Source organism: Lepisma saccharinum, chromosome 5 (genome assembly GCF_977018435.1).
Source record: "Lepisma saccharinum chromosome 5, izLepSacc3.1, whole genome shotgun sequence".
NCBI classification, from domain to species: Eukaryota; Metazoa; Arthropoda; class Insecta; order Zygentoma; family Lepismatidae; genus Lepisma; species Lepisma saccharinum.
The window spans coordinates 3,504,936-3,531,002 of NC_139233.1; the positions used below are offsets into that span (position 1 = coordinate 3,504,936).

The 26,067-nt window shown below is 37.3% G+C and overlaps 1 protein-coding gene across 1 annotated transcript in view; it reads right to left on the minus strand.

The window, feature by feature from the left end:
• Window positions 1–25,504, minus strand: part of ArfGAP1 (ADP-ribosylation factor GTPase-activating protein 1) — a 352,775-nt gene extending 327,271 nt beyond the window's left edge. The window contains exons 1-4 of the mRNA XM_083121990.1: window positions 25,112–25,504; window positions 16,834–17,001; window positions 14,098–14,211; window positions 10,715–11,004 (exon numbers count right to left, since the gene is read on the minus strand). Coding sequence (XP_082978116.1) covers window positions 10,715–11,004; window positions 14,098–14,211; window positions 16,834–17,001; window positions 25,112–25,171 — 632 coding nt within the window. The 5' untranslated portion in view covers window positions 25,172–25,504. The remainder of the gene's footprint in view (window positions 1–10,714; window positions 11,005–14,097; window positions 14,212–16,833; window positions 17,002–25,111) is intronic.
• Window positions 25,505–26,067: the final 563 nt, after the last annotated feature.

Below are 26,067 nucleotides of genomic sequence, written 5' to 3' on the forward strand. Positions count from 1 at the left end.
ACAATGTGTATTTAGTCATATTTTTCCTGTCTTTAGGCTTTTGTTAGGAATATTGTGCCAAAAGAAGGGTTATGACCTTCAACAATCCCCCTTTTGTACGTCACTGCACAAGTGTACTTTGCACTGCATTATGGAAATTACTGAAGTCATTCTAGCCTGTAAAGTTCCATGTTCCAACAAAATGATTTATAAATAACATTGCTACTACATAGCCACACAATACATAACTTCGTTGCCTTGTAATGAACAACGGGCCTCGGATTCGAGTGTTCGGATCCCACTTCAAAGTGTAGGTCGAGTCCCAATTAGCCTTTCTGTGCATAAAGTGGACAAACAAATTCAAACATAATATTGTGTTTTGCTGAGACACTTTTAACTACTTAATGAAAACTTTCCAGTTCTTCTTACTTGTTTTGGTTATGTCGGGGTGTCGGAACTTATTTTGAAGTGGGGGCAGGTTTTCAAATCTCCAACCGGTTTTTAGATTCTCTTCCCCCATTTATATATATATATATATATATATATATAAAAATCAATTAAGGTAAAAGGAAACACTCACCGGACAGTAAGAAAATTTTGAATTTTCTTACTGTCCGGTGAGTGTTTCCTTTTACCTTAATTGATTTTTACTTAGCCCTTTTGGCCCTCCTTGCTTTTATCCTATATATATATATATATATATATATATATATATACACACACACACACATACACTATGTTGCCATTCGTCACCGGACACCCCATACCAGTACGTTAATCCGGTCGCAGCACATCAGTATCGTGTAGGGACACCTTTCGCTGCAATCACGCCCGTAACCCTTCGAGGAAGACTTTCCACCAATTTTCGATACGTGTCGACGGGAATCTTGCCCCATTCCTCCTGCAAAGCGGCAAACAGCTCAGTGGTGTTTTTTGGAGGCATGGCCTGGCTCTCAAGCGACGCTCCAACTCATCCCAAAGGTGTTCAATGGGGTTGATATCTGGACTCCGGGCTGGCCAATCAAGATTTTGCACACCCATGTCCTCGAACCATGTGTTGCTAATGCCTGCCGTATGACACGGAGCATTGTCATGCTGAAACAGGTATGGGCCAATACCGAATTGTTCCCACAATGTCGGTAGCACAGATTTGTCCAGAACTTTTTGGTACCCATCGGTATTCATGTTTCCCCGAACTAAAACAAGAGGACCAAGACCATACCATGAAAAGCAGGACCACACCATGATGCCACCTCCGCTGAATTTCACTGTGGGTACGATAGAGTCCTGTAAACAGCGTTCACCGGGCATACGTCACACCCACACGTCCATCGGACCTCTACATCTGGTAGCACGATTCATCACTCCATAGGATGAATTTCCATTGTTTGAGAGTCCAATGGCGCCGTTCCTTGCACCACTGTAACCAACGGGTTGCATTGCGGGCTGTGATATGCGGCTTGTGAACTGCTGCGCGACCATGAAAACCAAGTGTGACGATCTCCCGGCGGACAGTACGATCACTTGCATCACTACTGGAAGCCGATCGAAACTCCCGTGCCACCATCTGTAACGACGCCTACCGGTTTGACTTCACCACACGTTTCAAGCATCGACGGTCACGATCTGTTAATATTTTCGGTTTACTGGGTCTGGGTTGGCATGTCATGACCCCCCTCTCGCATCCACTTCACGATAAAATCACTCACTGTCGACCGGGTATGTCTGAAATTTGTTGGAAATCTCATCATGCCATGAAGGCACATTTAGGGGATGTGTGGTGTAGGGCTCCACTCATTCTCGATCTCGGCCATTTTGGAGGTGATTGATCAGCACATCGCTTCAGCCGCATCCCCCCCCTCCCCCAGGGTTGCCCCCCGGTACCAATTAATTTGAGGCTCTGTGAGCCCCGGAGCCGTTTTATGTGGGGTCAAGGCCGGAAGAATTCAGACCTTACATTACACACCCCGGGAGTTGAACCCTGTCTCCGCATGGCATTCAGAGGTCTTACCGATTAGACCACCGTGTCGTCTCGCATTCGTCTCGAATTTTTCCACCTTCAACTTTTTACCTAGAAGGCTCAATATCCATCTGCCCCCCTTGTTCGGAATCCTTGCATCCATGCAATGTAGTTGTAGACGGAGCGAAAGAGGTTCTCTTCCCCTTCCTCCCTTCCCATAAGGGTCTGTTCGGTTTATTGTTTGACACTGACCGCACCTGTACGTACAACACCTGGTAGATACAAAGGAAAACTGGAAAGCAAAACGGCGAATTCCTAGCGGGTTTATTCCACGTTGCACTTGATTTGTGGAAACGTGGCTACGATTCTAATCTGCACGTGAATCTTTGTACCACGTACCTTCTAGCTGGTACCGAAAACTTGAGTCTACATTCATTTAGATAGTGCAAAATATTTTCCCATTTTTTTTTCAAAACGAAACATAAGTTGGAGAAAATATAGTCTCATTTTTAGCACGGGACTGGGTGGGAAGGGGCAAAAATATTATCTTGCTCCCCTCGACGATGACGTCTCTGTGGTTATACATAGTTCAGGACACGGTCTCATGACTCACCATCTTCAACTTTTCGGTACAAGTTCTTGAACTGAATGGTTTTCAAAGAAGATCCCTAATCGAGTCCTTACATGCACCACTCCAAATCGATGGCTCGTCTCGTTTGTCAACCCTGGTGGTTATTTTCAATGTAGACCATACTTTAACACAAGACAGCAAAAACACCACACAAAAGAACAGAATAACGCAGGACAATGGCCACAGTAAAGAAAACACGTATCCGCAGCTCCACGCTTCCGAATGCACCCTCTTCCTAACCATGTTTGAAGTGTTACATACCCTCTATATATTGGAGTTACTGATCACATGACAGATATGTCCAAGTTTTGGCTGGTGATTTTATATCTTATAAATACCAAATGACCGGCACTCATTGACTAACTTCATAAGCTAATTTGTTCAATACTGTTAAGTTTTAAACGTTATAATCATGTGTTAGGTGGTGCTACGAATGCATAGAAAATTCTGGAAATTAGCAACACTTGTGGCCAGAGTGGAGAAAGTTTTTCCAACAACCTTGCCAAAGACTAAAGCAGGCCGGAGACCACTTGCGGTCGACTTTTTTTTTTCATGAAGGAGGAAGGACAGTGACAATGCAAGAAATGCATAAGTCACTCGAAAAGTGGGAAGAAAGACGAGCAGTCCTCTTCCCTTTAACACGGATCATCTGTGGCACGTTACTGGGGCTAGTGAAGGGTGCAGCCACTTTGTTTTCAGCCAATACAACAGGAAATGAAAAGTCAGCATATGTAAATATGTTAAATTAGATAAATTACATTCCAAGGTGTATAAAGGCATTGAAAAACATGAACTTAAGAATTCAAATTTGCTTTTAAAAAAACAACGCAAGCGGCGCTTGCTCTGCCTTCCTTTGACGCATGCCTTTGCTGGATATTCTACCCAATCAAAACATTTATTCAATTACTGTTAATTTAAAGTTTACTACATAAAACTCGTCATGTTTGGAGTAAATTAAATTCGACTTATTGTTCCTATTACCTGGTCCAAAGGCAATATGTATCAATAGAAATATAAGTATACAATGTTCATATACCCAAGTAACATGACAGCCGAGTGAAAAGGAATGGAAGAGAGAAAAATTAGAATTGCAACCAAGACATGGAGACTAACTAACTAACTAACTCTCTAGCCTTCTTAAACCCGAAGGTTCATGGCTGCAGCAACACAGGCCTTCCATCTGTCCCTATCTTGAGCAAGATCTATATACTCTTTTCCATCCCTACCGATTTCCCTTAGGTCCATCTCCACGTTGTCCCTCCATCTTCGTCTTGGCCTTCCTACTGGTCTCTTACCATCAGGTTTCCCAACAAGAATCCTGTAAACTCCTCTTTCCTCTCCCATTCGTGCCACATGGCCTGCCCACCTAAGTCTTCTTGATTTAATTATTCTAATAATGTCTGGACATGAATACAAATTATGTAGTTCTAAATTATGTAACCTTCTCCACTCACCTGTCTCCTCATCCCTTTTAGGTCCAAATATTTTCCTAAGGATCTTATTTTCAAATACTCTCAATTTATGTTCCTCTTTCAATGTAAGGGACCAAGTTTCACACCCATATAATACTACAGGCAAAATTACTGTTTTGTATATTTTAACTTTTAGTTTCTTAGATATTAAACGAGAAGACAAAAGTTTATGAAGAGAGAAGTAACATGCATTTCCTGAATTAAGCCTACTTTTTATTTCCTCTTTAATATAATTTTCATTTGTTAATATTACTCCTAAGTATTTGAATTTGGAAACTGTTTCAAACGAGTTGTTATCAATAATTAGATTTTGATTATTACCTAACACTTGATTTCGGCCTGTAAGCATATATTTAGTTTTCTCTTTGTTAACTTCCAAACCTATCTCTTTAGCAGTTTTGAAAAATATTTTAGCATTATTCTTAATTGTATTCACATCATCCCCCAGTAAGTCTACATCATCTGCATATGCTAACAACTGAGTCACACCATTTAATTTTAGTCCTTCTTTAGTTTCGTTTACCTTCCTAACAGCATATTCTAAGGCAAAATTAAAGAGCAATGGAGATAATGCATCTCCTTGTTTTAACCCATCATGAATTGTAAATTTGTCAGACATATTAATACCCACACGAATTTTACTTTCTGTTTCACTGGTGCATATTTTTATCATACTAACAAGCTTCTTAGGTATTCCAAACTCTACTAATATATTATATAATTTATCTCTTTTGACCGAATCATATGCTTTTTTGAAATCAATGAATAGCTGATGGACATTTTGATTATATTCCCACTTTTTTTCAAGTGTCTGTCTGATGTGAAAAATTTGATCTGTAGTTGATCTGTTGCGTTTAAATCCACATTGATAATCACCTATAATTTCATTAGCATATGGGGTTAGTCTTGTTAAAAGAATGTTAGATAATATTTTATATGTTGTTGAGAGTAGAGAAATTCCACGGTAATTATTGCAGTTCATTTTATCACCTTTTTTAAACACAGGAACAATTATGGATTCTTTCCACTGTTGAGGGATTTCTTCTTTATTCCATATTAAACAAATTAATTTATGAATTTGACATATTAATGAATTTCCACCATATTTAATTAACTCAGCTGGTATTAAATCAATGCCAGGTGCTTTGTTATTCTTTAGCCTTTTAATAGCATCTTTAACTTCAGTCAAATTAGGTTCTGGAACTAAAGGTTCTGCTGTGTGGACTTCATTCACTTCTGATTTATCTCCTACATGGACATATAAAAGGTCATTAAAGTAGTTCTTCCATCTATTTAGAATATCGCTTGGGTCAGCTAGAAAATCACCGTCTTTATCTTTTATCAAGTTTACTTTAGGTTGCCACCCCTTTATAAACTCATTTACACCTTTATATAAATCTCTGATATTCTTATTTTTGCTGTTTGTTTCAATTTCGTTAATTTTGCTTTTCAAGTAATCTCTTTTTTTACTTCTAAACGTGCGGTTAACTTCTCGCTTTATTCTATTATAATTGTTTAGATTTGTATCATCAGAGTTATTTAACCACCTAAGTCTAGAATGATTTCTTATATCTATTAGATTATGACATTCATTATCAAACCATGGCTTACTTTTTCTCGGTTTATGGTATCCTATACTTTCTTTAGCTGCTGATTCTATTGCATTACGTATGTGCTCCCAATTCTTATTTACGTCTGTTTCATTTATATTTTCATCATCATTTAAATCCTGCAAAACATCAAATCTATTTGACAGTTTAATTTGGTAATCTTTCTTAATTCTTTCATCAGTAAACTTTCCTGTATCAAATTTTAGAACTTTTAGATTCTGTTGCTTATGATTTATCACTGAGAGTCTTTCTCTTAATTTAGCAATTACTAAATAATGGTCACTGGCACAGTCAGCACCTCTATGTGTACGAACGTCAATTATACTAGTATGCCTTCTCTTATCAATGAGAATATGATCTATCTGATTATGAGTTTTACCATCTGGAGAAGACCAGGTATATTTATGGATATCTTTATGTTTAAAAGTGGTACTTTTCACAATTAAATTCTTTGAGGTTGCAAAAGTAATCAATCTTATACCATTATCATTACTTAATTCATGAAGACTTTCTTTACCAATCGTGGGTTTAAATGTCTCTTCTTTGCCAATCTGTGCATTACAGTCACCTAACAGAATTTTCATATCATACTGAGAAAATTTATCAAAGACCTGTTCTAACTCTGTATAAAAATCATCTTTAGTATTATCATCTTTATCTTCCGTTGGTGCATGTATGTTTATTAAAATAATTTTACACCACCTACCCTGTAAAACTGCATATGATATCCTATCATTAATAAATTCTACTGTTTTAAGAGCTGAGATAATTCTATTATTTATGAAAAAGCCTGTTCCAAAATTATGATTTTCAGTACCACCATAGAAAAAAGTATAATTTTTAGTTTTACAATTTCCTTCTCCTGGCCACCTAACTTCCTGGACAGCTACTACATCTAATTTATACTTCACTATCTCATTAACTGTACACTGAAATGCCCCAGGCCGGTAAAGGCTCAGAACATTCCAGGTGCCTAATTTAATATCCTTATTCCTAATGTAGATATTATCCTTAGTCCAGGGACCTCCCAAAGTAGTCCCCACCCGGAGATCCGAACGGGGGACTATTTTACCTCCGGAATATTTTACCTTGGGAACATCCATGGCCTTATATTGCTGATTCTTGACATGGCTTTTTACAGTGCAGAGTTGTCAGCTCTACGCCTAACCCCCAATATGAATGGAGGAACTACTACACAAGACAAACACAAACACAAACACATTAGACAGCACAATTACTACACAAGACGAACACAAACACATTAGACAGCACAACTACTACACAAGACACACACAAACACATCACAACTATAACACATTATAAACACAAACACAATTCATTCCCTATACACAATAAAAGTAAAACGCAAGTGCAAAACATGTAAATATGAAAATCGCAATCTCAGTAGTAATAGAAAACAAAAACGAAACCCATTTATGTTTCCCATTAAATCTGACACCAGCTGGTTTCTTCCCTGAAGATTCAAATTCGTTCAGATGACCTGTGATATCTGTTAGAAACGCCAGTTGTATATGAAAATCCATAAATATAACGTATTTTAATAAAAATACATAAAATTAATGCATTTTGCAAATTGGCTTCGCAGGCCGCCAGTTGGAAACCCCTGTTATGGAAAATACACAGGTCTGGTCAGTTACGTTACAGTTAGTAAATTTAAATCAGAATACATGTACTACAATATGAACTATTTATTTTATTTATTTATGAGGATAAAACCTTTGTTACTTAACTTGAATTTTTTCGTAGGGATCGAATCACATGGAATTGTCCTAAACGTTTCTCATTTTCAGCAACATCTCGAAGAAATGTGAATGCTACTCTTACCTCCTTCATCATAATTGCCTCAACAATTGAGCACACAACACTTATACACCATACCTTTTGTACATTTAACCATATTTACACGTCATGTAAACTCGAATACAGTTCAAAAATTTTCATTACAAATCCATATTCACTAAAAAGGTCCTACATTGATTCCCAAGAACCAACTCAAACATGGCGGCTATCTCGCCTCCAGTTGCTGACGCTTAGTCACGTGACCAGAGCAAGCCATCAGGCTTTCAGATAGAGAAGGTAATGGATGAGCACGTCGAAAGGTAACAGAATGACAAAGAAAATAAATTAGAATGAATCATGTTACTAAAGCGTAGTAATGTCAGTCAATTTTCTAATGCACTTTAACAAAAGTCCCTCTACTTCTTTTTAATTACATTTCGCATTCATTACCTATTCTTTTCCATGCTTCATGAGTTGCAATAACTGAAAATTATTTTTCCAATCTTTTGTTATGAGTCAATTTTTTTACTCAGACTGTTTAGAGCGGAATTTGACGCCTACTGACCTCGTAGCATATTTTCAAAGTATGAGTGTGGGGACTTTTCGATCGCACTGTAGTATTCAAATCTCATATCAGTGAGCCTCCGGTACAAGCTTCAAGCATTGCAGGCTAGACACACAAAGGGCCAAATAAGTCAGTTTAAAATTTTGAACAGAATATTTGGGAAGATAGGTGTTAAGGTCTTTTGTGGTGCTATTGGTTTGTAGGACGACCTCACCAGTGACACACCGTTTAGATTATTTTACTGATATTAAAACCCTGGTTGAATCATTTAATAATACCCTTCTGAGCTTCAGTATTTTAGAATACATTAATAAAAGAACAGTATGTCAAATGGATCATATCCAGTCAAATGTAAGGGCCAGGTAGGGTTGCTTAAAATATTGATCTACCGAAACTGGAACCAGTGTTTGAAAATTGCAGATACTGGCAACATCAAAACATCAATACAATAAAATCTGAAATTACAATAGTGCTGGTATTTCAGGGTGTCTACCAAAATAATAAATCCATAATTCTTGACCCTTCTTTCCTTTTTCTTTACATTTTTCTTAACATTTATATAATCACCCCCTACTTAGGTATACTTGGAAATTTAGAAAATATATATTTTTATTCAATGAAAAATCCCTACCACAAAGTCGGTTAAGATGAAAACTGAAGTTGACATGGAGATAAGCCCACAATAAGAACTAGAAGGCAGGGCAACAAAGTTATTGAAACTTCAAAATAACTTAGCCTGCCATGATAAGTCTTCATCTTGATCTTGAACATTCTGTGAATGGTGACAGTGAGTCACCAAAATGTAAGGCGAATCAAGTAATATTTTGCAAAATACCAATGAAGGTATCATACACTTGTGTAAAGTAAATTCCATGACTTTTTCAGATTTTTAAGGCAATTTCCAGCCCATTCTGTGGTGTCAAAACCAATTTTCAAGTTCTAAACTGTGCCTGCCTGGTATTCAAGAAAATAGAGTTTATTTAACATTGTTCAAACTAAATGAACAAAAATATTTTTAAATACAATATCTCCTATAAAGAAGCTGCTTTCTGAAAAAGTTGGAATGTATCTTCAAATTTGTTAAATCCTGGCAAGTACAAAAGACATTTGTTTTTCATGATTTTTCCAGGTTTTCCAAGATTACGTCAGTTGGAATACGGAGCACAGAACCCCACTTTTACATTCCAGGATTTTACACTTTCCTGCTTTCTACATTTAAGCTGTCTTGTCTCCAATCAAACAAAATGGTACACAATTCGCAAAAAAAAAAATGAAAAATATATAATTGATCTTCTACTGTATTTATGCTTCCCTTCAACGCCAAGCAAGAATACACTTCAATTTATGCAATGCAACAACTGGAACCTTCTTTCACATTATTGAAAAACTGACATGTTGGCAAAAAAATACTCCAATTTACACAATATGTACAACTGAAAAGGAACATATTTCTACATTATGGAAAAAATTATGCAGGAAGAACATATTTCAACTGATGCAATGCAACAATTGAAAAAAAAAAATAACATTATGGAAAAATGCAGTGGTGTGGCAAGACATCTTCAAAGGTGTTATCAGCCATCGTAATGACAATTATTCTGCTAGACGTTATCATCTACACCCTCACCACCCCAAAGAAAACCTTCGACCTAGATTTTTGTTCATTTCGTTCTTTTTTGCAATCCACTCAGTGATTTAGCCACAAACACTCCTAGCAAGAACTACCACTCATGAGACAGTTACTACGAAAACCCAATGAATAGTGGTCGAGCCTTCGTCAATTCTTCATTTCCTTCTTTGCAAATGAGGTGGAAAAGGGAAGAAGAAGAAGGACACGTTTCTCGGGACAGTTTGACGTTTGTGCGATGAGCAGACGACAGAATTCCGCTCCTCCAGCCAGTCAAATTGTGGAAAAGAACTCCAGCTGTACGAACTACTGTTGCCAACTTAGTATTTTGGAGCAAGGTTTCTCCAAATCACGAATCGCACCAAAAAACTATATTATCGTCTAGTACCTAACTGGTCTAACTTGTAGTTCAAGCCAGTCTTGGCTTTGCAGTCTACCTCTAGTTGCTTCAGAGAAATAGTATCCCCATTTTAGGTGGGATTTAGCTCTTTTCTGTCTATCTGAGGGCCAACACTGGCTTATACCGGCAGGCCTGACCGGTAACTGGACCCCTGAACAGGCATATGAATAGCCCCGTAGCACACTTCTTTTGCATTGGCATCCTCTCCCCTTGTTACCTCTTCAGGATAGCGGAAACTGCCTCCTTCTTCGCCATCTGTCGGCTGTAGAAAAAAATGTCCTCTGCAATATGTACTCGACGGCAACGCTCTTGGTTAATATATTTCAAAATGTTGTTATTTTATTCAAAACAAGTTTTTAATTCTTCACATTTTGCTGTTACCTGTGGTAACACCGGTTACATGCATGCCACCACACCTCTGGAAAAATGTATATGTTGGCAAGAATGCATTGCAATTTACGCAATGCAACAATCGAAAAGAACCTCTTTTCACATTATTGAAAAATTTACATGTTGGCAAGAACATACTACAGTTTACACAATGAACAATTTAAAAGAAACCTCTTTTCACATTATGGAAAACTTGACATGTCAATAATTTGAATCTCAAATTTTCAAGATGGTATTATTGATTTTCATTGTACCACAATGCTATAAAAACGAGCCTTACTCAGGTTTTTGCGCATTCTCATTCTGCTTCATGCTGAAGAAGGCTTCCTTCTGATCCTGGAAGGTCTGCTGGCTGTCCAGCGTCTGATAACCACCGCCACTCTGATAACCAGCACCGTTCCCACTCTGATATCCACTGTCTCCGTTGCTTTGGTAGCTGGAATAACTATTGCTGTACTTATCACTAAAATTTGTAGAACTAGAACTATACGATTGTACTACACTGCTGGTGTAGTTTTGTGCTGAGGATGATTCTAGACTCCAATCTTGTCCTTGAGCTAAGGATGATATCTGAGGGAAGAAGAAATTACACTTACAAAGTTTCTTTTTTTTAAATTTTATACGTAAGCAAAAATCAATTCAGATAAGACATAGCTAAGTAGCAGTTTAGGCATGTATTGAATATTGAATTAGGCATGATTGAATACGTATTGAATAAGACAGCCGCCAACTTGAGATGGAGTAGGAAGAGCAGTGACAGGACAGGACACACGGCATTGTCTTTTACCTCCTTTTTTTGGCCATTTTTAACCTTCTCATGTTTTACATTTTTCCTTTATTTTCTTAAACTTGTCCTGTTCTAACACATGACATAGCGAAAGCTTTAGTAACTAAAAAAAAGTACATGCCTAAACTGGTCTTCACCTACTTAGAACAAATATTTTTTTATTTACAAATATAAGAATAAAGTGTCTGCAGGCCCGGATTTAGGGGGCTTGGGGGATAAAGCTCCACAACTCCAGCTCCAAAGGAGCCTTTACAGGTACTAATTTGCTTGAAAAAGGCCCACAAAATTTTAGAAAATGAAATATTTGAAATGTGATAAAAATATAAATAATATAACTAACCATCTAACTTGATAAATGAAATTTTGAATGCTGGGTGTTCACAATGTTATTTAGCACTAGGCCCGTATATCTGGTTTAAGGCTCAGCTGGACTTTTGGTCAGGGTAGCTGTTTATGAATTTTCCTCTCCTTTCAAAAAACCACTATGCTTAGAATTCCTTCTAGAGCATTCATGTCATTTTGCTTTCACTGTTCTCCAGATATTATCAATAGTTTAATAGACTTAGATAGTTACGTAATTTTTCAGATTTTGGAATTTCACAGTGCTTCTCAAAGTGAGAAGAAAATTTGAAAACAGTTGCCCTGCTGTTGGTCAAAGGTTAAGTCGAACCTTAAAAAATATATACGTGGGAAAAGTTCAAAATATTTAACATGCAGCACAGAAAGAAATATGTGGTGTACAGAATAGCACCAGCATAAATTGCACTGTTTCCAGGAGAGAGTAGTTGCAGCATCAGTAGCCACGTGGCATCCATAGACCTTTGGGCATTACTTTTCTTGATTCTTTTCAGACGTGTCAAGTGCACTAAACATAAGTAAGCACATGCCATTCTTGATCTGCCTGACCACAGTTGAGCTGCTATGGAGAATGTGACACTAATGTGTCCGGTTTAAAAGTACAATAAAAGAAAAAAAATCATTACGTGTAATATTTAACCAATAGCACCTTAAGCCTTACGTGGTTTGAAAAATAATCTCAAAATGTTTTCTTTTTTCCATGCTTGCAAAACGTCAGCACTTGTTGGATTGAACAGTCGTAGCCATGTGGACTCCACAGCAGAAGGTGTGTTCTTGCTCTCACCGAGTTGAAGTCCGTTAAGCTAGTGCAATATTACTAGTCTTGATTTTTTCTTTGGGGTTTTGTAAAGTCACAAGTGTACCAGACACGAGTTCATAACCTTCCTGACCAACGACATCGCATTTGTGCTGCAATCTGAAATGTGACTCCAGTAATGCTGAACAACACATGGGCGGAGGGGCTTGAATACAGGTTGGACATTTGTAGAGCAACTAATGGTGTTCATATTGAGGTGTACTACGTATGTAAAAAAACTTTTTGAGTTACTCTATAGGTAGAAGAAAACTGTATGGAAATATCTTAATAAACTTTAAAAAAAAATTCTTATATTGTACTTTTAAGCTGGACACACTGTACATACAAAAAAAAAAGCATTAGGAAGAATACTCATAAGTTTCGAAGTTATTATATTTGTTTTATTAAGTTGGACACCCTGTATAAACTCTGGATACTTCAAATTAATCGATATCAACAGATATATGTGTATCAGTTATTGGCAGTAAAGTTGCCAATAGATTTACTGTAAGTAGCCTGCAATCTAGTAAAAAACTCTTATCATTTTGTTGTATTCTTTACAAATATTAAAGTATAAGTCAATACATATACTATGGTTTTGTATGGTAAATATCTAAAGAACAAGCTAGGGTTCACACATTAATTAAGAAGGTGAATGAACCATTCAGGGACTTCATGGGAAGTTTACCATGTATTACTGGGTCAGTAAATACAGTATTCGTCAATTTTACACGAGTGCTTTATCAGTAGCAGCTAAAATTTCGTATACATGTAACTAATATACATATATCAAAAACTGAAATACTCATTTATGAAGAATTTTACATGATTAAATAGATGCTACCTCAAAAACAAGACATATCATTGCTTACCTCACGTATGCACATAAAAACCACTTCAAAAATTTTTGCACTGCTTCAATTCTGACAAAAGGTGTAAACACAAGAGGGAAAATCTTGACTGTTTACCTGTGGATCTTAGAAAACTTCCATTATGTGTGTGTCTAAAACGTACAGTGCATGGTATACATTTGTAAAGAAAGAAAGAAAAAAGCAAATGGTCTTATGTCACTGCACTAACATGTAACCTATCAACTGAAAAAGCCAAAAGCAGTCTTTGTGAATGAGAACAGTGAGTAACTAAATCAAAAGGCATTTTTTTCTTTTGCATGAATTAATATTTGTTAGGATTGGGACGGATTAATCGCTACTTTATCAGCATCGGCCGATATAGGCATATCAAGTGTATCCGTAAAATTCGATTATTTAACCGATCCTATATATCATCTATAAAAATCTTATAATTTAGTGCAAAATTATGCCATTTTGTAATAATTTTTATGGATAATCTCCATGCCCTACTTTCTAAAAAAGTATATGTCTAAATATATGTGCAACTCCTTTTGCACTGCAGTCACCTGGAAAAACACATTTATTATAGAGGTCAGTGCACCATTCAGTGGCAGCTTGTAACCACACATTCACAATTATCTCGAAAATGGCTCGTTTGCAGACCCATGTTTACCGATACTATTTTGCTTCTATTATTGTGTACTTTCACCTGTGTCAGTTTCCGCTATTACTTATGATACACCCTGTATAAGAAGTGAATTCTAATAGCATAAAGTATATGCTATTAGATGCTAGCTACCCTGTGCTTTCCAAACATGTGCAGAGATACAAGGTACTTTAGTGCGACATCTCCACGTTGTTAAGTCCCTTACCTTATCTCTATACAGAGCTGCTGCTTTGGTGTTATACTTCTGCTGAATGGACATAGAGGAGTTCCAGTCAGGTTGAGATTCAAAGAACTCTTTCGCCTTCCTGTTGCCACCAACCTACAACACAAAACATATGAAAGTAAACTCTGGACCATATAGACACATGTACATACCAAACGATCAGCCATATGTGCAACCCCCACCCCCAAAATATGAACACACCCTCCTTGTTAGTTACACTAACCTTCACTAAACTAGACATGATGTTATTCAAGGTTCAATTATTTGCAGACATGCAAAAACTGTAAAGAAACAGTCATTGATTGACTTGCTTTATTTTACTTCACCTTTTCTGCCACTTTTGGCTAATTTGCGAAGATGGGAATGAGTGGTGAATGATGGAATTGATTAATGGACACTCACAAACATACATGCAGAGGCTGGGATTTGAACCTGGGACCCCTGGCGACGTAGCACGATGTGCTAACCAATCCGCCACGGGGGCCGGCTAAGAAACAGTCACATTGTATAGTTAGTTAGTATATAATAAAAGGTGTGCAATACAATTTTCAGCAAAACTGACAGTTTGTACAACAAATGATCCTAACATGTTCCCATGATATAACTCACATGAAGAATTAACAACATGAACAACTGCGAACATTTTTCCCAAGTTTTGAATATTTTTCTTTCATTACAAACCCTATTGTGTTGCATGTCACATGCAATTCCCTACAAAGAGCATTAAATTAAGATATTTCCCAGATCACTAGCTCATTTAGGCAACAAGTTTAAATGTATATTTATTAAATGAAATATGCACAATTTGACAACTTGAGTTTTTATATACTGTGGAATTGTTATGTATGCAACTCCATTTACATGAAATTCACATTTTCCAATAAAATATTTTGTATGTACATTTTCAATATCTATACATTTTTTTACCAAATCAATGTAAATGGACTTTAAACAGATTAAATTTTTTGGTAAAAAAGACATGGTGTGCAAAATTTTCAACATGTTGTAACATAGAAACAAATGTGATGGTAGTCATATACCATTGTGTAATATAATTATGCATACTAGTTCATAAATAAAATAATTCATGTAGCGACACATGTTAATATTTTGGATTCTTCTGTATATTTGGAATCTTTTGTACTAAAGTATTTTTTGTATTTTGGTATTTTCTGTTTCTTAGCATATTTCACGGTACCTTCAGTGGTTTCATAAATTCAGTATCTTTGATACTCCAGAACCTTCTGTATTTCCCTTTATAATTGGCATTCATTAGTGTTTGCTCAAGTAGGCCCCACCTGCCATCAAGCCACCTAATTACACAGATCAAAGCAGCATGATATAAAAATAAACAGCAGTCTATGATGCCAGGCATTCTGGGTTCAAATTCCACATCAGTGTTCTCTATGAGTGTTCCTTCATCAATTTAATCATACCACTCATCCTCATCTTCGCAATTACCCAAAAGATGCAGAAAAGCAAAATAAAACAAACCAAGCCAATCAAGCAATGCAACAGGGCATTTAAAAAAAAACAACTTTGCACTGTGGAGTTCCTTCCTTGGCAAGATCTTAGTTCAGTTTCTTTCATTCCTATCAAGTTACTTACTCAGTGATCTGTTTATCAGCACTACTATTGCATCATACTTCTGAAGTTCTTCTATATCTATTGGCTGTGATAATACAGGATGTGGCAAAAAAAAACTTAACTGAAGCTGAACTAATTTATTTCTGAAAAGTACGTAATTGCGTGATACAGTACCCTTCACATCAAACAATTACATGTTCAACAAGTCTGCCACCAATATTGACAACGTATTCCATTCGTCTTATCATATCTTCGACCATGTTGAAACACTGATCTCGAGTTTAATTCAATTTCATGCAGAATCTGTAGGAGCGTGCTCCAATTTCCTTCACTATTCGACAAACATTTGTTATCATATCTTCGACCATGTTGAAACACTGATCTCGAGTTTAATTCAATTTCATGCAGAATCTGTAGGAGCGTGCTCCAATTTCCTTCACTATTCGTCCTTCACTATTCGACAAACATTTGTTTCATCAATTTGAATTTCAAGGGACATATGCTGCATATATTTTTTTTTTTTTGGCATGAAGGTCGGCTATGGATTTATATGATGATAAAGTTGTAAAACGTTGTATAATACACGACCGACATTATCATTTGTTCTTTGTGAGTGTCCCTTCACGGAGGCACTCGGTGAAGAACCATAATGACTGGTTGCTTGGGGTAACTTGAGGCAAACCCTACTCACTGATTGCATTAAAAAAACAGTCACCAATTTCTTCTTTGTTCGACGTTAGTTGTCCTCTAACCCAACTTAGTAACGTATTGTTTGGAGGGGCAACAAGCTTTCAGGTAAGTTCAGTTAAGGTTTTTTTGCTGCACCCTGTATAAACATTTTAAAAAGAATTCTTGAAGTTGACTATCAAGTTTAACCAGACCTACAGAGAATATTGTATTCTTTACTCATACTCTGCAACGTTAAACTCTCCTTCTAGCATAAGCTGTGCCATGTCGGTTACCATCAGGCACAGCAGCCATCTTAATATGTTGTCATGAAAACCCCTCCCCAAAAAATAGGCAGACTTTACTGACTAGTTTCTGAAAAGTGACAAATTACTGACAGAGATCAAAAATTGACTTCACTGACCATTTTCCACCCATACCTGTATTTGTCTTTCGTTCACTCACCTTCATCTTTTCTAATTCTAAATCCTTCCACTTGTCCATGGATATGGAACGAACAAAGGATAAATGCACTCCTAAGCCTCGATGCCTCCCGGAGCATTCTAGACAGATCCATATACCATAAGTAACCGAAGCCCATTGAGGATTGTGGGTGCCACACTCAAAACAACTCTGCAAAATGAACAGCAAACAGAATTAGAAACATTTCACAAATACAGCTTCTGTGCTTATGACTATAGCAACACACTACCATGATTACATTTTCAATGCAAATAAAATGAGCAGAAGGAACGTTACACTAACTTGAGTACAAAGTAACACTCTAAGGTGCATCGATTCTAAATAATAATAACCTGTGGTGCAACAGGCCTTGAGGGCCAAGGCCCACCTACCAATTGTCAGCCTCACTCCCACACACCGCAGCAGAGGTGGGCGATCATCCAAACAGTTAGATGTGGTCAGCACAACAAATCCTCAGTGATAGTTATAGGTTTCCGTGAATGGGTTATATGTATTATATATATTCTTCTTGTAAATTTAAATATTAAAGGAACTCTGATAATTTGTGTCACCTGGTAGTGTCTTATATCTTCTCACGTTACTCAGTTTTATGTGACTGCTATAGTACTTGAGTAAGGTACAATTTTGGCAATGCATTTTTGTATATTATTTTACATGTAAGATCCATTAATGTAGTATTGTATTGACTACATACGCAAATAAACTAAACTACGACAATAGTATCAAACAAACAGTAGCCCTGTCTTGTATGCTGACTTTTTGATACTAGGTGTAGTGCAGGTGCATCCCAGTGTTAAGCACCTTGTACACGTTCAAATAAATCATGAACAAGTCATTGAATTAAAAGCTGAAAAGGACATGACGTCAGAGACAACTTCATTTTTCTCATTGGATCCAAGGTTGGGTCAAAGAATTTCTAATTACCAACAGTTCTAAATAACGCCATCCAAAATTGTCTGTCGGCCAATCAGAGCACATGCTGTTGAAATCAATTATCGAAAAGAAGCATCAAGGTACAGATTGTATTTTATTTCTATGCTGTGGTGACGAGAAAACAACATGGAAAGTGCAACATGTGTTTGCGATTTGCGAGAAAGGAAAGGTGAAGCACTGGAACAGTCTTGTCTTCATTTATTTAATCGTAATTATACAACAAATTGATTGAGTTGGTGTGTTAAGTCCATTTTATGCACAGTAAGGCTAATCAGGACTGGATCTACAGCTTAAAGTGGGATCCAAACCACTATGTGCCTTCAGCAGGTATCCACCTGGGAGCTCCTGATTACAAGGCAACAACCATCGGGGAGGCCCAATTATTATACCAAGTCTGGCCATAAATACTGTTACAAACTTTCGGCTTGGACTGTACATTTGGTAGTCAGTCTCATGAACCATGGTTGTGCTAAAGTTCACTCCTGACCATTGTGTGTTCATCTGTGAAAGAGCAAGCATGTATCATCTTGTGCTTAGCATGGAGTGAGGCGAATATGAAAACAGAGTAGTCGTGATTGCTCTGCATATGGCTGGGAAGTCACTCAATGAGATTTTCCAGCCCCTAAAAATCCTGAAGATTAGCAAAAGGTTTGTGTATCAGACAATCCAGAGATTCACTGAAACTGGTAGCATGAAAGATCGCCCAAGAGTTGGTCGACTTCACACCGTATGAACAGTGGCGGCTGTTACAAATTGCAGCTGTTGCACGCTTTCACACCAGCGGATAGACCCACACGATACGTGTTTGTTACAGATATGCTTCATAAGATCGACAATGATGAACGATTTCTGCAGAAGATTGTGTTTAGCGATGAGGCGACATTCCATGTCTGTGGACATGTTCATCGCCATAACGTCTAAATATGGGCTGCTGAAAATCATCTTGCCTACGTTAATTACGAACGTAACACCCCTAAAGTGAACGTGTGGTGTGGCCTGATGCATGAAAAGTGATAGGCCCATTTTTCTTTGCGGAGCAGACTGTCACGGCAAACAACTACCTTGACATGTTGGAAATGTATGCAGTGCCACAATTTCCAGAAGGTGTCATCTTTCAACATGACGGCGTGCCTCCACACTACGCCAACATTGTTCGTGAGTTTCTGGATACATCCCCCCAGCTGTGGATAGGCAGGGGTTCTGTCCAGCCATGGCCACCACGATCCCCAGATCTGAAGCCATTAGACTTTTACTTGTGGGGTTATGTGAAGCAACATGTGTACAGTGAACATATCAACGACATTAATCATTTAAAACAGAGAATCACAGACGTTATTCACTCTGTTACACCAGACGTCCATAACCGTGTGTGGGAAGCACTGGAGTATCGTTTAGATGTGTGTCGGGCAACAAATGGAGGCCACATCGAACTGCATTGAATATGTAAGAAACTTGGAGAGTTTTCCTTTTATTTGGTGAAGATTTCACATTTCTATCTTGTTTTGTTGTTTTCCTGTGACCGGTCAAAAGTGCACCATGACTTTACGGACACACTGTAGATGAAAGGACAATCACAAACACATGTGGGCAGCACAAAAATCAAGTCCCATGGGTCCAGACGCTAGAGGATTGTTTGATTGAGTTGGTGTTTTGTTTAAGTCCACTTTATGCACACTAAGGCTAATTGGGACTGGACCTACAATTTAAAGTTGGATCTGAACCGTTATATGTGCCTCCACCGGGTAACGAACTCTGGACCCCTTGATCACAAAGCGACGACGATACCACTGTGCCATTGGGGAGGTCCTAGACGTCAGAGCAATGTTAGTCTGCAAACTGCAGTCCAGGGTGTTCTTCGTGGAAGTGAGGTTGACATTTGGGTGTGTCTTACACCCCGAATATTACAACAGGATTTTTAAGATGACAGGATTCTGCCTGACACCAAAATCAAATATCTCATCAAATTACGATGGTATCTGTTCGCGAAAAGGGATGTTCAAGGCTCACATCTTGCTCCAACCAAAGTTCCCCTCACACTTTTTATCAGAAGGAGTTATTTCCAAGTATTGGAGTCAAATAAAAGCAGGAAAGAATCATCCAAATTACCCATTTCAATAGGCTGTTGATGGAAGAATTGAAAATGAGGATGACAAGAAGATGATTCCTGTCATATTGACACTGCCTAGATCTCCAGCGAATATTGAATGAGGAAGTCACAGGCAACATCATTACTCCTTTACCATAATACAGTAGTGTCCAAAAAGTAGGAAAATGGAAGAGGGAGATCTGCACGATCACCATAAATAATCATCAAGGAGGGTAACTCACGTTACGCGAATAGGGAACAGTACTACTAGTGTCAAATAGGCCCGTGATTGAAAGGTAAACAAAACACAACATATCAGAACAAGAGTGCCTCATTCTGTATCGAACGTTCATTGTGATCGGAGGACAATCTCTTGGTAAAGCGTTCAATGTACAGTAAGAATATTGCACAAAGACGTCAGCGAAGAATCATCGGACGTCTGGAACCAGGTCAAACACAGACTGAAGTCACGGCAACGTTGACGGTGCCACAGTCATTTCCAGGCTTTGGCGACGGTTTCAGGATACAGTAGATATTCATGGTAGGCCGTAAGAAGGTTGTCAACGAGTAGCAACGCCACAACAGGGCCGATATCTGGCTTGAACTGCACGACGAAACCGGACGATGCCTGCAAGACAACTGTCCTCAAAGCATGCAGCCACCTCAGGGGTTAGAGTTTTTCTCGCCAAACTGTGTACCGGAGACTCAGGACAGCTGGTCTCTATGTGTGTCCCACTTGATCCAGTGCACAGAATGACCCGCTTGCAGTGGAGTCAGCATCATCGAAACTGAACCCTGAACGAACGGAGGAAGGTGCTCTTAACAGATCAGTTCAGATTCAGTTTACAAAATGATTAATTTTCACTATGTTTTATGCAGTTCTGTCACTTTATTAATAAAACATTTTCTCATATCTTTTGGACACTACTGTAGCTATAAAAATTATAATAATATTTTTCGCTTCTTAATTATTAACAGAAAATGCCTGTGGAAATATCTGATAATCGAACTCTAAATCAGGATATGGTCAGTATTTCATGTGCAGAACCTCCAAGGTGGCCATCTTGGATTTGGGAAGGCTTGTATGGTCTCTGACACATTATCCAGCAAAACACCTGTAGTAATACATGATTGCATACCTCCAAATGAAAGCATCCTCCATACACATGTCTTCCCTTCGTTGTAAAAACCCAACAAACTTGCAAATGGTCAAAATTACTCCTAAAGGAGTTAAGGAGATATGTTCGTTTTTTGCTTGTTAATGTCTGCAGAGGCAGCCATCTTGGATGTATGATGTCACACACGCAATATGTATGTATAGAATCCTTTCAGAAAAGGGCACGAAATAGTTTCACTAGATATATCTCCATAACAGTGCGAGATATGAAAAAAATGGCAAGAATCAATTTTGTTCCTTTTTCAATTCTGAACAAAACACGTATCTATAATTTTTTTCCCAAAACCACTATTGATGGATTTTCTTAGTGCATGAAGTGGTAGCCATCTTGGATTTATGACATGTCACAGGCCTTCTGCCACAAATGCGGGTAAAACACCTGATAGTACATGATTGTGTACCACACTAACAACGTATTACCGGTAGTCATATATTCCCTTCATTCAAAAACCCACGGACTATAGAAATATTGACATATGCCCCTGGACTATTATGATCATCTATATCTTGATTTTTTAAAACATGTTAAAAGTTTCTATGAATGAAACACAAGGTTTCCAGTATACACATGGAAGGTAATGCAGTGGTGTCGCGTGAAGTAAATCGTTGGGTTTTTAACCCCCCCCCCCTGATCGAAGTAAGCTACAAACACATAGAAAATCAATCGTTGATCACAATCGCAGAGAAGAAAACACTAAATGTGATTGACACTGATTAATCGAGCATACAAAAAGGTTAACAAATTGTAGAGTACAAGGAAAAAATAATGAAATAAAGTAAAACAAGAAATTTGAATATAATAATGCATGTTTTATGCAGAATACAAGCTTGGGACCTTGTATTGTGCTAGCCACTCCGCTAGAGCGGCCAGCAAAAATCCATTTACGAAACACAAGTCAATTTTCAGTTATTACGATTCAGAATAGCAAAAAAATTGTGCTTTCGCCACTATCTGCACATTTCCCCAGCATTTAACAGTTGCTGCCATCTGTTGACAGTTCTTTCGGAAGGAGCACGTGCTCCAATTTCCAGTTTTCCCCCTTGATTTCTCTCAGCTTCTTTGGTGGAGCTAGAACACAGGAAGAATACAGCAGAGGGAGTTCATAGCTCAAGATGTGCGCCGGGTTCTTGCTGCTTGATCTGGTGAGCTTTTCTTGTCAACAGTCGGGCGAAATTGGCACATTTGAAGCAATGTGAAGCCTTTATAAACGAAAAATGCTGCTTTGTAAAATAAGTATCTTGAAATGTAGTGTTTTATAAAGCAGAGAAGAAAACAAAGTGAAGTTTTTCCGTTTTCAGTTGGGGGTTTGTGTGCTCCGTGAACCCCCTTCAGGCAACGTCTCTGAGGTAATGGTAATATTTGTAATTCTTTAAAAATGTATTTTGTTCTGGCATATAGTGAAACATTTTTCATGATTTTTAAAATTCTTTTTGCCAAATAAATAGATTTTGCAATTTAGATGAACATCCCCAAAAACAGAGACCATATGTCAGTACTGGATGTATTTGGCCAAAATAAACAATTCTTAAGTCTTTTAGAAATAAAAAGTTTCTTAAGACCCTCATCATAAAACAATTTGCTTAATTTTTTGGTTAGGTTATCAATATGTACATACAATGACAGGTTTTGATCAATCCATACACCCAAAAATTTAGTTTTGTTTCACTCTTCCTCCAGCTTCACTATTAAGGGCTGCTATTAGAATTTAAGTTTTCTTGTTGGATGTAAAATTTACATAATTAGTCTTACCTACATTTAGAAACAGTTTGTTACTGTTTAGCCAAGTAGTTAATTCGTTGTTTGTTTTATCAAAGTTAGACCTTAACCCGAATGGTCAGTATTTTTTATAATAATATTTGTGTCATCTGCAAAAAAGTTTATATAGAGTAGGAATAAGATAGGTCCTAATATGGATCCCTGAGGTACCCCCTTGGTTAGCATAGATGTATTAGAAGGTGTTTTATTTACTTCAACATATTGACACCTATTTTCAAGATATGATGGAAACCATTTTTTTGCTAACCCCGTGATACCATAACAATCCATTTTTTCTAACAAAAGAGTATGCTCCACTAAGTCAAAAGCTTTGGTAAAATCTAAGAAGAGTCGACAGGTATACAAACATTTTATTTTAACAGTTGCCTGTAATATATTGTTTGTAAATGTGAATATTGCATCAGAAATTGACTTATTGGTACCTGTATCGTATCTGCCGAACACGTCTCACTCCTTCATTTCGTCACTTTTTACATTGGTACTTACTTATTGTGCATTGGGAAACGTTCTTTTAGGTGTTACTTTGTTTTTTTCACAAAAATAACTTCAATTTCTAACATTAACAGTTAATATTGTTCTTCATTTTTTGCTCCCGTAACACCATATGGTCACGCACTTGGCTGCGCAGCTCGACTTGCGTAGTGGATATGCAGTGTTTCCAACCTTACTAACCGAAAAATGCCTCACACACCATTTTTGCATAGCCCCAAAAATCATTCCCGCATAGCCCCAAAAACCATTCACGGTTAGGTTAGGTTAGGTTTGGTTTGGTTAGGCATACATAGTTGAAAAAAAGGGACGTCATTTTCTTGTAAAACAACGGCGTGGTTGGAAACAGTGACATGAGATTACGTCATGAAACGTGTGCAATATCCAGTTGATTTACAGAAAGCAAATGGAAGCAATGGCAATTGGGCGTCTGAGAGCTATTTCTCTTCAAAAATACATGAATTCCCGGTCAAACAGATTCAACAATGAAAGAAAACACCTCTACGAATCTTCAAAATGCTACAGAAACTCATTTCGGTAAGTAGTTTCTTCTGTAAAAATGAAGAAATCCGTTCGGCATATAGGATACTGCTACCGACAAAATTAGTATTTTGAAAGAATTTATGTTTGTCCAAGAAACTTATTAGTCTATTTAGTACAACATTTTCTATTAATTTTGAAAAGGCAGATAAAAGAGAAATAAGTCTATAGTTAGTTACTTCTGATCTTTTCCCTTTTTTAAATAATGGGTTAACTCTTGCAAGTTTATATTTGTTGCATATGGCATACCAAGCCCCAAACTCCCTTGTACAGTAGAGCGTCGATTATCCGAACGTCGGTCAACCGAACGACCGCTTAACCGAACTGTGTACTCGCTCACTTTCAGATATCTGTAATGAAAAAAGTACGTGACTTAGCTGCTCGTAAGCGTGTAGGCTTGCATAGACAGACCAAAATAAAGGATTTTTTTAAACGTTAATTTTGTGTACTGTGTGTATTGTTCATGCAAAATGCGTATGTAATATGTACATATTTTTGTTTAATAAACTGTACCACATACTATATATTCCTACTAAAGTTGCCTTTGAACGTTACTTTGTAATACATACTTAAAGAGATGCCTGTTTTTATGAATAAATTTACTGTACAGTACTTCTTTTTGGCAAATAAACATGTACAGTTCGATTATCCGAACAAACCAGTTTTCCGAACACCCATGTCCCCCAATTACTTCGGATAATCGACGCTCTACTGTACTTCGAAAGGGGACAGTTAATAAAATAATACAAAGGTCCATAAAATGTAATGTATTATTGAAAGTGACGTAGGACTTAGTTTTTCTAGTAATTTCATGAAACTGTACTCAAAGCAAAACAATATCTTTACCCATCAATAAAATTGATGCATACATAGAAAGTAATTTGTGGTAATACATGGCATAGCTGTTATACTTTGTTCACTTCTTAAGCTTATTTAAAGCCCTTAAGGAACTTTGGCAACTTATGAAAAGTGTCTCTTAACAAATCTAGTTTCATTTATTCAACGTTGAACAATTATTCAAACGCAAAACTTCATAAACTAAAGCCGGTAAATTAGGATATTTGCTTCTCCACAAATGATCATTTCAATAAATATGTACCAGTATTAAACATTCACAATAAAAGAAACAAATGCTACTTGATATGATACATGGCATTACACAAGTGCATAATCGATGTGCAAAATAGATTACAGAACAAGTGTTCATAAGCTTAAAAGAAAATAGTAACACAGACACTTGAATTTTTTTAATACTCACTGTATTGTCATCTTTAAGGCGAACGTCCTGGAGAACACGTCTAGTTCTTGGGCTTGCCATAATGATTATTATTTACTTTATTTATTTACAATCTTTGTAGCAGGTATTTTCTGGCGAAAGCGAAAGGTGCGTGAACACACTGACAAAAGGAGCGCACTTTGTTTCTCGATTGTTATTCAGTCACGTCACGGTATTTGATTTCCAGAAACTTTAACGATATATTTGTATTCGTATAGTGCTTAACTTGTCTTAGTGCGTGAATGAAATCAATAACTCGTGAAGACCGTACATTTTTATTATTTTATTATGTAATTGACTACTGTAATTACTATGAATATGTCACAATATTTGATGATGTGGCCAGCTGGTTGTCATTTCGCACACAGCAAGTTAGGCAAAGGAATTTTATTCCTTCGTATCAGATTTTCCGTCAACATACGTAGACATCACAAAATTAAGGTAGTGTCTGCTGCCACGTTCTTTTTCTGCTGTTACCTCAAAAGAGACATGGGACCCGTTCCGAAAGTCGCACGAGTTTAACGCGTTAAACGAGTTATGGTAACTGGCTGTCCCATAAGTGATTCCGTGCGTTTCGTGAGTTTCATTATGCTGTCCCAAAAGTCGCATTCCGTGTCTTTCGTGCAAGAACGAGATTCACCAAACGCACGGGCTAGGAGGCTGGTTTGTTCCGTGAGAATCGTCTGCTCCTTGCAGACAAAGCGCGTGCTGATGGATTCAAAATGCACTAATTCGGAAAATGTATTATAATTTTAACAGAGACCGATATGAAGCAACGTGCACAAGATGAGTATGCCTTGACCGTTCTTAGAATGTGATTAAAATGAGTAACAGCAATGGTAACAGTGTCCACAGTAGAGTTTATTTCTCTAGTTAGGTTAGGTTGTGTTAGCATTAAAATATATCGCTAAATGCATTCTAAAAAAAAAGTTTTAAAT